Source organism: Syngnathoides biaculeatus, chromosome 10, assembly GCF_019802595.1.
Source record: "Syngnathoides biaculeatus isolate LvHL_M chromosome 10, ASM1980259v1, whole genome shotgun sequence".
Classification (NCBI taxonomy): Eukaryota; Metazoa; Chordata; class Actinopteri; order Syngnathiformes; family Syngnathidae; genus Syngnathoides; species Syngnathoides biaculeatus.
In genome coordinates, this window is record NC_084649.1 from 10,024,180 (window position 1) to 10,040,009 (window position 15,830).

At 40.2% G+C, this 15,830-nt stretch overlaps 1 protein-coding gene across 3 annotated transcripts; it reads right to left on the reverse strand.

Moving 5' to 3' along the window:
• Positions 1-243: 243 nt before the first annotated feature.
• tpra1 (transmembrane protein, adipocyte asscociated 1) lies at positions 244-15,433 on the reverse strand. Of its 3 annotated transcripts, none has more exons than XM_061833121.1 (12): positions 15,213-15,433; positions 14,721-14,763; positions 14,442-14,618; positions 14,235-14,367; positions 13,582-13,668; positions 9,157-9,229; positions 8,953-9,032; positions 7,907-8,017; positions 7,745-7,805; positions 6,173-6,275; positions 1,800-1,880; positions 244-1,708 (listed from the first exon to the last, which is right to left on the reverse strand). In XM_061833121.1, the coding sequence occupies exons 2-12, from the start codon at positions 14,753-14,755 to the stop codon at positions 1,438-1,440; spliced, it is 1,212 nt and encodes a 403-aa protein (XP_061689105.1). In that variant the 5' UTR covers positions 14,756-14,763; positions 15,213-15,433; the 3' UTR covers positions 244-1,437. The 3 variants fall into 3 exon arrangements, with proteins under 3 accessions (XP_061689105.1, XP_061689104.1, XP_061689106.1); XM_061833120.1 differs by having other exon boundaries at positions 14,721-14,766; XM_061833122.1 differs by lacking the exon at positions 14,721-14,763 and having other exon boundaries at positions 15,213-15,432.
• Between the last annotated feature and the right edge of the window lie 397 nt (positions 15,434-15,830).

The window sequence follows — 15,830 nt, forward strand, 5'->3', positions numbered from 1 at the left end:
GTTGGCCTCAGTTCTGAGGTCGAGGGTTCCATCCCGGCCCCGCCTGTGTGGAGTTTGCATGTTCTCCACGTGCCTGTGTGAGTTTTCTCCGGGCACTCCTGTTTCCTCCCACATCCCAAAAACATGCAACATTAAATGGACACTCTAAATTGCCCCTAGGCGTGATTGTGAGTGTGGCTGTTTGTCTCTATGTGCCCTGTGATTGGCTGGCAACCAGTTCAGGGTGCACCCTGCCCCCTGCCCGTTGACAACTGGGATAGGCTCCAGCACTCCTCGTGACCCTTGTGAGTTTAAGCGACTCCAAAAATGGATGGATTACATGGATATACACACACACACACGTATCCATGTTTGTCCTTTTATGTAGCAAAAACCAAACCAGTGTGTGAAAGAGGTAAACAGTACTGATTCAATGACTGCTGTGTAGAACCACCTCAACATCTCTTTTCAAACTTTTCAAAACATTTTGAATAGAAAACTGCATCATCTTAGAAACACATTCAAATGTAACCTTGTCCTTTTCAGCATGCTGGGTACCACGGTGAAGACTTGACTTTTAATTCAGAGATCCTTTCACATCAATTCCAATGGATTTCCAAGCACTACCACAACCACTAATGAAACAAATACAAGGCAGCTTTTACTCTTGACTATAAAAAATTCAGGTGAGGCATTTCCAGCACAGATGAAGAGGATCATGGATGGCATCTTGAAGATGTTAAAATGACCCATATCAGTCCTTTCATTAGATTCACTGATGATGCAGTCAGGAATAGGAATCTCATATCTCACAATAAACAGAACAAAAAAGGATAAGACCATAGGGGTCTTTGTCAGTAGATCGACAGCCAATATCCTCCCAGTGGAACCACAGAAAGTTATTTTCAATTCATTTTCTTTTTATACAGCAACACACAACACTTTCATTTGTTAACACAACAGTATTTAGTTTAAAAGATAAAACATACCAGTCACAAAAGCACACAAAATTGCTGTGTATATTGAGACATGGCAGTTTAGGCCATACAACCAATACATGGAAGCAGAGAAAATTCCTGAAACATTTCTGTGGGAATGTATAATTGATACTCAGTGTCTCTGAAATAAATTTTACATTCACTGTTCTAATGATGAAATCTTCCTCATTGAGGACAAAGCAATTGGTGAAGAAAAGCGGGAATGAATGAAGATTGGAAAAAGTCAGCTTGAGCAAGCAGCTACAGCAGATGGGCACGCTGGAAACAGTGTTAAATTAAAAGAAAAGTAAGTGTCAGAGTCACGGTCTTCAAAATAAATGGATAGAAAAATCTCCCTCCTTATGTATTCATCCATAGCTATACTGTTCTGGTCTCATAGAAGAACAATATTTACATTTGACTTTTCACATCATTTACAGACATTTATGTCCAAATGGACGACACCATCACAACGACAGAATTAGACGTTAATAGGCCTCCAGCGATCAGCTTCAATGCTGTTGATGCTGCTTGATCCAAAGGGTCCGGAGGCAACGTCGTCTAGATACGCTCCAACCATTCCTGTACTACTGGGACTGGCGCCGTCAAATTGGGTGGAGGAATAATACAGGCCCTGGTCGGTAAGCTCCCGACGGCCAAGGGTTGACGCGACAGTCGGTGGAAGGTTGACATCGCTTTCATCTGCCTCGTCCACCTGTGACTTGTAGGAGAACAGGATCTTGGGTTCTGAGCTGCAGGGGAGACGCGACAGACAAAAGAGCGAAAATGATTTAGAGAAAGTCTATGGAGCACTTTTGATCTGTGAACATGCTTCTAACATACCCAAAGAATCCTTTGAGGAATGTGACGTAGATAAGAGGTGCAAATGCAGAGAAGTAGAGGAAGGTGGTGACATCCACACAGCTTGGATCAAAAAAAGAAAGAGCTGGGATTTCACATTGTGCATGCAGTACCAACATGAAACACATATATAGTCATCTTTGTTAAATAACTTTGGATACTTTGAATAATATACATACTAAAGACCCACAACAAGTGATATAACATGAACACCTAAGCTGGGTGAAAAGCCAGAGTCAATATCACAGGACGACCGGTCCATGAACCGCATACACTGTGTTAACACACACAGGTTACAATTTGATTTTATAAAAACATCTTTAAGGGTAGAACGATAATTCAGTTCAGTTCGGGAGGGATATGATTTGGTGCAGAAACAATGTGATAGTTAACATTTATGTATGTAGATGTTAAAATGTTTGGGCAAGCTTTGATTGATTGCGGAGGACGTGGTGCACGACGGACATAGAGTTTTAAGGCTCTTCCTATTGGTGCTTTTATTTGTACTTAGTTTTTTTTTTTATCACTTTGCTCATGTACACCTCGGCACTATTCTGCTACATCCGCCAGGAACCGACACAAAATAACAGTTTAAAGCAACTTTCATTACAAACATAACATTCCAGAAGAACTAGGGAGACTGCTGAAATTGACGTGGATTGTTGTCAGCCTGGCGATGCAAAGGAGGGAAAGGAATCAGAAGAGGGGCCATCAGTCCAGCTCCCTGCTAAGGGTAAAGAACAATCCACACAGACCAACTATTCCAAGCCTGTACCTTACCAACGCCAGACCCATCGCCAACAAAATGTATGTTGTGGAATTACAACTTGAGGAGAACAGCTGTGTTCGTGACTGCTGTGTTCTCATCACAGGAACATTTCCACTACTGGTGTGCAGATAGAGTGCACTCTACAGCGCTTGGAAGCAGCGGTGGGGACTCTGTGTGTACATGAATGATGATTGGTGCAACAACAGTTTGATTATTGAGACACACTGTTCACCACACATTGAATACACGTCCATTTAATACCAGCCATTTTACATCCCGAAGGAGCTAAGTTCACAGTGAAGAAAATGAGTATTTGAACACCCTGCTATATTGCAAATTCTCCCACTGAGAAATCATGGAGGGGTCTGAAATTTTCATCGTAGGTGCATGTGCATTGTGAGAGATGTAATCTAATGAGAAAAATCCAGAAATCACAATGCATGAATTTTTAACTATTTGTGTGATACAGGTGCAAATAAGTATTCGAACACCTGTCTATGAACTAGAATTCTGACCCTCAAAGACCTGTTAGTCCGCCTTTAAAAGTCCACCTCCACTCCATGTATTATCCTGAATCAGATGCACCTGTGTGAGGTCGTTAGCTGCATAAAGACAGCTGTCCACCCCATACAATCAGTAAGACTCAAACTTGTAACATGGCCAAGACCAAAGAGCTGTCCAAAGACACCAGAGACAAAATTGTACAACTCCACACGTCTGGAAAGGGCTACGGAGAAATTGCCAAGCAGGTTGGTGAAAAAAGTTCCACTGTTGGAGCAATCATTAGAAAATGGAAGAAGCTAAACATGACGGTCAATCTCAATTGGAGTGGACCCCTATGCAAGATATCACCTCGTGGGGTCTCACTGATCCTTAGAAAGGTGAGGAATCAGGCCAGGACTAGACGACAGGACTTGGTCAATGACCTGAAAAGAGCTGGGACCACAATTTCCAAGGTGACTGTTTGTAATACACTCTGACATCATGGTTTGAAATCAATAATGGCACAGAAGGTTCCCCTGCTTAAACCAGCACATGTCAAGGCCCGTATTAAGTTTGCTAATGACCATTTGGATGATACAGAGGAGTCATGGGAGAAAGGTTTGTGGTCAGATGAGACCAAAAATGAACGTTTTGGTCAATATTCCACTAACCATGTTTGGAGGAATGATGAGTTCCATTCCAAGAACACCGTCCCTACTGTGAAGCATGGGGGCTGGTAGAATCATGCTTTGGGGGTGTTTTTCTGCACATGGCACAGGACTACTGCACTGTATTAAGGAAAGGATGACCGGGGCCATGTATTGTGAGATTTTGGGAAACAACCGCTTTCCCTCAGTCAGAGCCTTGAAGTTGGGACGTTGCTGGGTCTTTCAACATGACAATGACCCGAAGCACACAGCCAGGAAAACCAAGGACTGGCTCCGTAAGAAGCATATCAAGGTTCTGGTGTTGCCTAGCCAGTCCCCAGACCTAAACCCAATAGAAAATCTTTGGAGGGAGCTGAAACTCTCTGTTTCTCAGCAACAGCCCAGAAATCTGTCTGATCTAGAGAAGATCAGTGCTGAGGATTGGGCCAAAATCCCTCCTGCGGTGTGTGCAAACCTGTTGAACAATTACAGGAAACGTTTGACCTCTGTAATTGCAAACAAAGGATACTGTACCAAATATTAACATTGGATTTTTCAGGTGTTCAAATACTTGTTTGTAGCTGTATCACACAAATAAATTCTAAAAAAAATAATAAAAAATGAAAACAAAAAATCATACATCGTGATTTGTGGATTTTTCTTTTTTTAGATTATCTCTTTCACAGTGGACATGCACCTATAATGAAAATTTCAGACCCCTCCGTGATTTCTAAGTGGGAGAACTTGCAATATAGCAAGGTGTTCAAATACTTTATTTATTTTATTCATTGTAGCCATCATCACAGCTGTTTAGATCCTACCAGATGCTAACGCTGCACTCTGTCTCCTGCTGAATGTCATTAACTTCAGCAGGCCCAGCCAGAAGGCGCTCACATTATACTCAGACTTTAACAAGACTTAAGACTATACTCTCGAAGTTCATCCAGCATGTTAAATGTCTAAGAGGTGGAAACACTTTAGACCATGTGCACACCAACATTAATCACGACTATAGAACCACCCCCTATTGGTCAGTCACGCCACATCTTCCTGCTGCTTATCCCTTCATACACCCCTCTCAGATGCAGATCCAAGTTCACCACAAAGACTGTAATAAACTGGCCATAGACCCCACTCAGTGAACTCCAGGACTGTGTCCAATACAGACTGGTACCAATTTGCACATCAGAACGTGAACAGACACACAGGGGCTGTATTGGACTATAACAAGTTCTGTATGGAAACTGTGTGTGAAGAAAAGGATCAGGGTTTTTCCAAACCAGAAACCATGGATGACCAGCGAGGTCTACTCACTCCTTCGAGCCTGCGACACTGCCTTCCAGTCAGGTGACGGAACCCCTGACAGCATGGCTCAAGCTGAAGTGAAAAAACAAGCTATGAAAAATGCCAAAACGGACTACAGGAGGAGGATAGTGTCCCATTTTGTCAGCAACTGACCTTGGCAGGTGTGCCAGGGTCTACAGAGCTTCACAAACTTTAGAGACTGTGATGTGACACCAGGAGACACAAGGTAGTCATTGGCAGAGGAGCTTAACAGCTTCTATCGTCCCTTTGCATCACCCCACTGACACTAAGTTGGTCCAGCGCTTGCCTCACCAGGCTCCAATAACTCCTGACTCAATGTACAGGAGCACTATGTGAGGCATGTGCTCTTGACCGTGAACCCCAGGAAGGCCTGGATAGAGTACCAAGCAAGGTGCTCAGAGCATGTGCCCACCAGCTGCCCATTGGCATCTGCAATACTTTCAACCTCTCACTGAAATCCTCGACAATCATTCCCATCCACAAAAAGAAACCCTTAACTAGCCTTAATTAGTATCACCCTGTTGCCCTCACTTCTGTCATTATAAAATGCTGTAAGAGGTTGGTTATCAAGCAGATGAAAGACTGCCTCACCCCCAACTTCGACTCCCACCCGTTCACATACCAGGCGAACAGATCGACAGAGGGCGCCATCGCCATAGCTCTTCACGCCATGCTGAGGCACCTGGCACAACCGGAGAGCAACTGTAAGATGTCCTTTGGGTGCTCACCCAATTGACAGAGTTGACGACACTGAAGTTCCTCGTAGTGTAGGCTGAGGTGATTTGTGAAAGCCTCCTTTGCACTATAAAATCTTATTCAAAGTGTTGCACTGAGGTGACTGGTCATTATTTTGAACAAAGTTAAAACACTTTTGTTCACCACCAGTGCATGTTCTTCTTGGTTGTTTTTTTCCCGCTTCTTTGTTCATTTTTGCCACTTCTTCGGGGTCGGGGGACATTAAAACTGGAAACCAAAAAATGTAAAAGAATTCGAGCGAACCAGAATGCTCGTCCTGGCTCCAAACGGTTCTTAATGGCCAGCCCTATTTAATGTTACACAGGTGACAGTTGCCACAAAGTAAAATATGCATGTATTAAAAATCCATGTAATATACAGGTATTTATACTGACCAGAGTCCCTCTGCAACTCCTGCACACAGAAGGGCACTTCCCAGGCCCTGGATGAAGTTCAATAAGGACAGGGTGGCAGCATACACATAGAAACTCCTCTTAGCTGCATATATTAAATGAAACAAAGGCCGATATACAGTTACAGTACTGCCCTTTCTTCAGTTCCACGGAGTACTTGCACCAGCTCACGGAAGCACTTTGCATTCTTACGCATTAGTCAAACATAATACTCAATTACATATTATTACTAGATGTTTGAAAAAATACATAATAGCAAAATTAATTCACAGGATTGAAAGTGATTTGTCTAAATATATTTTGCATCATCAAATCATGACACGATGAGCAAATAGTCACTCATTTCATCAATTTTCCTAAAAGAGGAATTAAATATATTTTTTTACCGCTTGTGCAACTATTTCTGTTAGAATTGATTGATTATTTGAATAACAAAATGAATGAAATACATTTAACAATTACTTTCATACATACATTTTTCAAACGAGAAAAAAACATTTTATTTAGAAAATAAACCATTTTACATTTATTAATCACAATTTACTTTTTATTAAGTTATGAAATTGAATCATTGGTTAATTGATTCAGTGTCAAAATCATTTTTATTTCTAGTATTTTATTAACATTAAATACTTTAAACGTTAAAAAAAAACTACAATTGTTGCATTAACAATCATGAAAATAATAATTGTCCGTAGAAGACAAAGCTACCTCAAGGGTGCATCCAAGAAGATTGCGCTAGTTTGTGGTCTGCACATAAGCATGACACCCACAAACATAAAATTTATATTTTTTATTTAATTAAACTTGAAATGAGAATGACATTGACAGTGACAGAGAGATGTGTAACAGAGACTTTCTGAGGCTCTTCAACTCCAATACTGAAGAAGACGTCTTTAGTGGTTTGAGTGAACAGGAGGAGGGGGAGCTAAACAATGACTTTTCTGTTATGTTTGACCTGTTTAACTGCCATGTTACAATCACTGTTTGGAAACAAGGTATGTGAATGAAGATTTACAAAGTCTTTCCGTGTGACTATCTAATTTCAAAACGTACTGATACATAACAGTATTTATCTGTGGCGTATGGGCCAGCATGGCTCGTGTATGGGGGGGTTAAAAAAAGACCAAAAAAACGCTACACAAAGTGGGGGCGTCTTACTAAGTGGTGCGTTGTCCAGAAAATATGGTAAATTAAGAGCATTTTTAATCTGCTTGCAGGAATACCTCCAGGCACTGTTTACGCTACAAAGCTATTGATTACATGGCTGTCATATTTAGTAGAAGCTCACCCATGGCATTACATGCAAACATACCGTATTTTGCTCAAATACCAGAAATCCTCATCTGAATGATCCACCATTTCCTGAAAATAAAAGGTTTCCATTACATTATTTTTACTGCTTCTAGCGGTTAAAGGGGTGGTGTTTTTGTTTCGTCCGATCTCCCGGTTCTGTAAACAGAGCACTAAGCCAACTGGATATTAGTTTGCTCATACAATAGTGCTTCTCAGGGCTGGTGCAAATATTTCATTCCCTGATCTTTTTTAACTTACATGGCAGCGATATCCTCTCCCTCACTGGAGTTTTAGGCAAGATCACAATCAGAGAGTACACCTAGGAAAGACATTAACAGATGTTAGACATGAGATATAGGGTGAGGAGTAATATGTATGGTGTATGTATTTTTTTCCCTTCTGTTTCCATTGATTACTAACCAAGAAGAAGAAACAGGAGCTGGCCAACCAGAAATGTCGCCCTCCATGTCCGTAGATGTTGAAGTCCTCAGCAGACAGGTGACTGTCCGGGTACAGGATCTCTAAAGTGCCCTGCGGTGGATACATTTTTAAAAATATTTGATGTGAGGAAAAGCTAAATCCTCCCATCATTACATTTCAGACTGTAGTAGAACCTCTGAAGTCAAGTGCCCCTAAGGTTGTACAATTCAGAATTTGAAAAATGTTTTATAAATACATATCTCATAAGTCATACATTTTTTTATAATCAAAACTGCTGTTGGGTAAAATGTTAGGATACATCACAGCTCAGCGAGCATTGAGGGATTAACATACACTTGGCTTTTTTGCAACACAAAACCAGATCAACAAAGTTTGTCAACATAGAAAAGTTAAGTAGCGAAAGCGTGCTCATATATATTGCATTGGATGACAGTGGTTAACTTCTTTTTTTACCCTTGTGAGACATCAAACTAAAAAAAAAAAAAAAAAACTCACGTCAATAGCGGCTCTGTCAGTCACTATTAATGTGAAGTGCTAAAATGGGGCCGCCACATGCGGCTCGCTGTGTTCTTCACTCTGGCCTCATTTTGCATTTACAAGAGTCCTGCAATATTTTTAATTGATTTAATTGCATAATTAAAATTATTATACCATTTAATTAATGCATCTCATGGATATATTGTAAACACAATTAACTCAAACATTTTCCATATTAAGAATTTCCTTTTATTAAAAAGTGAATTATGAGTAAATATGATCTTGAATCAATATTTTAGAGACTCTTTTTTATTTAACCTTATTTATGAATGACCAGGCTCATCAGCGGCCCTTGAGCACAAATGTTTAACCACATCTCCTTTAGTCAGTATTTCATCCCTTTTACACTTTCGAGTTAGACATCTTGTAACACATGTATTGAGAGGTCAATAAAATAAAATTGTATGTTAAACGTTCTTATTTTTAAATGCTCCACCAAAAATTGTATATTAGATATATTTATGGCAGTGTTTGTCATCAGAATTTACCTGTGTGATGGAGTATGCTAATGCAAGCACAGCAGTAATAGCCAGCACCCGCTTTATACTTGAATTACTTTCCAGGTGACCTAATAAAGGCAAAACAAGTCACAATTAAAGAAAAATTGGATTTGTAATAAAGAAAACATCCACCACAATGTCTGAAATAATAAAATCTATTAACTGGAATGAGAAACTATTGACCAAACTAACCAAAAGCCAGTCCAAGAATGACAACACTGAGTTCAATCGCCAGTAAGAAGAAGCGGGTGATTTCCCATAAAACCTATGAAAAAAGAGAGAGAGCCAAAAGAGATCAGGGAATCGACTGTGGTAAAACAGTTGTGTTCTCACCAACCAAGTACATGTGGAAAGCAGTCCACCTGAATTTATATTCTTAATATTCGCATATTTATTACCTAAGCCTCTGTTTTTCCAGTGAAACTATTTCCGTGTATCCATCTGTTTACATAGATAAAGTAAATATCTGGTATGTGAACTATGTCTCAATTTTTTCTCTTATATGCAGCAACCTTGCGGATTCATGCTGAGGCTTACATCAGGCCCTTTAGCCAATTTTCTTTAAAAGAAGCGAATGTGTATAATGTGGACGCTGCCTAAAATGATTACAGAATACACAAAATTTGTTTATGTAATTGTTGAGAGTACCAGGCATCAGGTATGTTAATGGAATATAAAAGGATTTTTATTTCAAATTATTTCTTTAATAAACACACATTTTTCGTAAATTTGTCAATAATTATCAAAATTCTTTACATAATTGTAATAAATATTGTAATATTTATATTACAATGTGTATCATTATCATATGTATTCAAATCCAAAAGCTAGTTTATTTTTAACCTTGTCAGATGTCTTTAGTGTTGTAAATATCTAACCACCATCTAACCAATGTATTTCTAAAAAAAGAAAAAAAAAAAAAATCACATCAGCCGTGTGGGAGAGATAACATGTATCATACAACAAGACAGATTTGGCCTTTCACGGTTGCTCGATGTCAAACTACTAGAATAAAATTTGTAATCCGATACCACCGCATCCTGTCTTTTACTATCGACCGGATACACTCGTTACCGTGGTAGAATTGAATCATCTTTATTTGTAAAGTATATCAAAAATACTCGAGGAATTTGTCTCTGGTAGATGGAGCCACTCTAGTACGACAACAGACAATTTTGACAAAGACATTGCAGTAACAGTCACGGAGCAATAAGGGTTGCTCGTAATTTAGCAATGACGTAACTTTTTTGGGGGGTGGTGGGGGGGGGGGTTGGACAATTGTACAAAGGATGCAGAGTCCTCTGCCATTTAGAGTAGTTAGAATGCCCAATAGAGCAAATATTCCAATGCAATGACCACTGTGCAAAGGAAGTAAAGACTTCAAAAGAATGTATGCAGTTTAAAGTGCTAGTCACGCAATAATCTGGGACAAGGGCAATTGAACCCTCCGTACAGGGCACTTAACCACGCCTCCTGAAGTGACGTCACGCCACGTGCGTTGACGTAAGACAAACAGTAAAAATGGCAAATACAATACAATACATTCTGAACTGAGACAGACTCCATGCTTCTGATTTCATTCAAAATCAACGACATATTATAGATTCTAAATACAATACATTCTGAACTGAGAGAGACGCCATGCTTCTGATTTCATTCAATCATTCACACGTAGCGGTGTTATGCTAGCAAAGAACGTCTCATTCATTTATACGAGACGTGTATTTAAAATAAAATTTAGGGCATATCTTCATGCAAACACAGTCTGGTTAAGCTTCGACCGCGAGCCAGCAAGAAAGCGACACGTTTGTGCAGTCCGATCATCGCTAAATATCGCTCAACACAGAATAAGTGTGTCAATCGATCACACGTAGTGGTGTTATGCTAGCAAAAAACATCTCATTCATTTATACGAGACGTCTATTTAAAATCAAATTTAGGGCATATCTTCATGCAAACACAGTCTGGTTAAGCTTTGACCGCGAGCCAGCAAGAAAGCGACACGTTTGTGCAGTCCGATCATCGCTAAATATCGCTCACCAAAGAATAAGTGTGTCAATCGTTCACACGCAGTAGTGTTATGCTAGCGAAGAACTTCAAATGCATTTATACGAGACATGTATTGAAAATCAAATATAGGGCATACCTTCGTGCAAACATATGTGTTCCGGTTGATATTAGATGGATTTAGTTGATGATGTGGTCTTCCAAAAAGTTTGATCCATCGAAGGGATTTTTTCGTACTGGGTCTTCGGTTTTGGAAAGGGTACGAATCGAACTCCACCAACTAGCCTTTCAGGATACCTGTCGTCACTATTACAAAGTCCGTGACTACACCTCTTAACCATATTTTTTGTTAAATAACCCAAATACGCGATAAAACGCTACCAAAACCTATACCGGATGCAATGTTGTCTGAGAAAATGGCGGGAGCAAAAACGGGTTTTGGTTTATGCAGATCTCTGGCCTCTGATTGGTCAGTGACGCGGATTGCGCAATATCCACGGAGGGGTCAATTGTGCAAATGTCGCAAATACTCCTCATTCGATTGTGCAAGTTGTCCAGGCGGTACTCCGGTAGTATTGGTCAACAACAGAAGTGCAGATGATGCAGCGTGGTGAGGCTACTAGTGAGTGCACAAATAATGCATAAAACAAAGGTGCCCAGACTTGTTTACCCCAATATCTACTTTTCAAGCAGCCAGCCTCTTGCGAGCTACCAACGACGGGGAAGGGGGTGTGGCGGGGGAGGGTGTGATGCTCCCAAACCATTTTAAGGTTAATGTTATGTTGCCTCCTATATTTAAAATACAGAATTAGCTTTTTGTGCACTGTATTGTCTGTGCTTTCATCCTGGATCAGACTGTGCCAAGGTGGAATTTTAAAATTACACACCATCTCATCCTGTACTTTCTACTTTGGATTGAGGCCAGACCTTTCCCACACAGAAAAGAGAAAATCTCATCCAGTTTAACCACTTTTTCTTCGATTATTCACATACTCCGACAGTCATTGCATCTTAAAACATTTCTTTATTAACTTTATCCATTAATATTGAAAGTAAACATAAGCAGTATGTCTAACTCGTCTTTGCTCTATGTTGCCCAGACTGTGTTGCCAACTAAAGCAGCGGTGGTGGACGCTGTCATTATAAAACACATTGATGGGCTGCATAAGTATTGTAACATTTGTAATTACAAGTGTAAGTCTTTAAGAGCGGAGGGGGGGGGGGACTAGGAAAGAGAGAGTGTGGCGGAGAAGCGGTTGTTGTTAGAGAAACCAGTGGCTTTTTCTTTTCTTTTTTTGACCATACGTATGTGAATTGTGCCATTGGATGTAACAACCAGTCATCTGTCACTCATTGATTGAATAGCTGTACGTTATACTTTCAATTTGCATTGGATTTAATATTTTTTTTTGCAGGCAACGCAGAATATCTGTGAATAGACTCCATCAGCGGTGCAGAATTACCCACGCACGCAATTTAGAGGGAACATTAGCTGACATCTTTTTTTTTTGTGCCCCGCGGTCGACCAAGACTCCCTTGCGATCGACTGGTCGACGCATTGAGCACCGCTGGTATAATACATAAGAATTGGCCAGACAGAATGTAACAAAGCAAATTGACAGCAGGATGCAGTTGAAATGTAAGTTAGCGGTGTAAGAAGTTAACGATGACAACAATAACAGATTGCAGCGATTGTCTTGTAAGAACAAAAAGGGGGGAAACATGGTTTGGTGGACACTAGTGCTCGGGAAAGGACTTTCATTCATGGATTGTTTGAAGTATGTTCAAATATTTTTAATACAACACCGCTCGCAAGCAGGCAACAAAACCTTTTGTGGCCTAGCAAGCTAGTGCTACCACTAACAATTGTCCATAAACATGCCAATGTTCTGTTGAATCATGTTCTAACATTTTGGTGCATATGAACTACTTACAGTAAATTAGCACCCAGTATTTCTGTCATGTAATGTTGGTTTGACCTGACTGATTAGAATACATGATCTGACTAGAGCAGCCATTTCTGACCTTTATGGAGCCAGGACACAAATTTTACAATTGAAAAATCAACACCAGCAAACACAAATGTCACAAAAAGTGACTACAATTACTGTATGTACTTACTGCCATCTAATAGAAGACCGCTCATTTGTTCTGTCTGTCACTATGCCTCACTTAAATAGACACACTGCTCCATTTTACGATCGGATTAGTGATCGGTTATTTTATATTTTTTTTATTCGCCGATCAGCCCCAAAAATCTGAAACATTGAATGCCTATTTTTCATGAGAGAAAAAAGATGATGTGAAGCAAACAAATGCAGTATGTTCACGACCGGTGACTATTTGAGCAAATATGGTATTCAGCCTTCAATTTCCAACATAGGAATCACACAAACTTGTACAGTTACACTTGCACAGTCTAGTGATATATGCAGCAGTACAGCATCTTAAAATTAGATCATGTGAATCTTAACAATACTGTGGGTTTATTATTGTGGTTTTAGTTTGCAAATGTGTCAAGTTACACTAATGATTCCAACGCTTAATGTTTACCCCCTTTTGTGGCCGGTGCAGAGTGAAGAAGTCAACTTTTTATTTGCCCCTCCTTACTTTGTCGATGATGGTTGCAGAGCTGGATGCACTAACAGTCATTGATACAATAGCCCGGGTGATTCCGACTGCTGCTACAACAAATACCTGAAAAATAAATCACATGTTAGAAGACTAGAAACATGCCGCCAGTAAGCAAAGAACAATGCACTGTAGAATAAAAAGCATCAGGTGACCTTTTATGGCACTGAAAGGCATCTTTTCCTTCATGCAGTATTATAAGCTTTAAGAAGAACATCAATGGAGTAGTAATGTCATTACATCCACCAATGTAAAATTTCCCTTGCTTGCTTGATTTTATGTTCGGATCCAGATTTCTACAGACTAACACAATGAAGTAATTAGAGTTGATTACAAAACCAAGTGATCGTAAAAGAGGGGATGTGACGGTATTGGAGTACAAGATTTTATTACCGCCATCTGCAATTATGAAAGACCAAATATATCTTGTAGTCTGATATCAATCCATCTGATCAGATCGGAGTAAAATCTGCCGATAATTTTTAGCTTTAGTGGTTTTGAACGGCAACATTTTAAAACCATAGTATATATTGAAACTTGTATTCAGTTAAAATATATTGGGAACTGACCGGTAACATAACCTAAGCACCCTCTGTACAGTTCAATTTGTTATACTGGATTTTGAATCCTACCAGTATGTAAAAGGTGATAAAGATGGGGCTGGATGTGATCCGAATCTTTGCCCTGGCTGAAGGCAGCTTCCACATCAGGAATACAAAGAACGCCACATTGGGTATGAGGAGTAGAATGTCCCAATAACGAACCCTAGAAAGGCAAGTGTGAACACCATGAGCATCATTGTCCGGATTTATTCTCTCTTTTTGTGGTCACTTCATTACCTGGAGTCACCAACATCCTCATACAGGATTTGTAAACATTTGTGAGGCTTGCTGATGTTGGCTTCGGAATCAGGTAGCCAGGTGGGAAATATCGACATATTCTCCGGAGGCGGAGTCGTGATGCTGCCATTGTGTTGAGCAAACCTAACCACAGCCGTGGCTAGCATGGTTTTACCCCTGAGGGGGGCGACAAATCATAAGACCGCAACACAATGTAAAGCAAGATAGATACAGTATTCGATTTCTGGAAGGAATTAACAGAGAAACGTTTGTTTATACGTCACAGAAATCCACTTGCGGGTTGTACCAGGCATGGAACCTGCTGCTTTAAAACAAACATGCAAGAACCTCAGATCGATGTGAGGGTTGGAACTTAAGGAAATTTGTCAGAAGATGGACTTGGTTAGTTTCATTTAAGTCAACGTGTCAGCAAGGGACTTCCTCAGGAGCTCTGCCAATGTAAACGCCCCGTAATTGAACAAAAAGTAGCAAAATTAAAATAACTCAAAACCTTCGTTCCCGTCGCAAAAGTTTTGCGCTGTTTTCAGACGTTAACTATTATCTTAGCGGATGCTGCTAGCTAGCTAATAAACCAGCGTTGGTACACTTTGCCAAGTGGCAAACATACAATGCATTAAAAGTCATTAAATGACCATAAACATGAGCGTTTTAATACTGGATGCTAACTAGTGTATCTACCAGTTTCCTTAGTATCGAAACAAATGTGAAAACAATGAAAACGCAACAACGCTAATCCTGCGAACCTTTTACCTTTTCAGAAGACTCGAGTTCCTTTGTTTAATTCCTGCTGTGGTAAAATTGTTTAGCGCATGATTCACATGCTGCCTTACAAAGGAGACAGCTCGCTCAACTATTTGAGGTATCTGGTCATTTTTTGCGGGTTTTGTTTTTGTTTTTCTGGCGAGTTCCGTTTATAAGATCTACCGATGGTCAGCTGACATTGTGGAATCTCGCGGAGCTCGCACATCTCACGAGATTAGGACGAGACTTTTGTGTCCGCCTGCGCGTAAATCACGCATTAATGAGAAAAAGAAAAGTCAAAACACATTTAAATTTATTTTTACTATTGATGGTTCGATTGTAATTTTTATAATTGAATTACCATTCATGAATTGTGTGGAGTTTGCATGTTCTCCCGTGCCTGCGTGGGTTTTCTCCCGACATTCCGCTTTCCTCCCACATTCCCAAAACATGCATTAATTGGAGTCCAAATTGCCCTTAGGTCTGATTGTGAGTGTGACTGTTGTCAGTCTCAATGTGCAATTGGCTGGCAACCCGTTCAGGATTTACCCCGACTCCTGGCCAATGATAGCTGGGATAGGTTCCAGCAGCTCCCACAACCCTTGTGAGGATAAGCGGCTCAGAAAA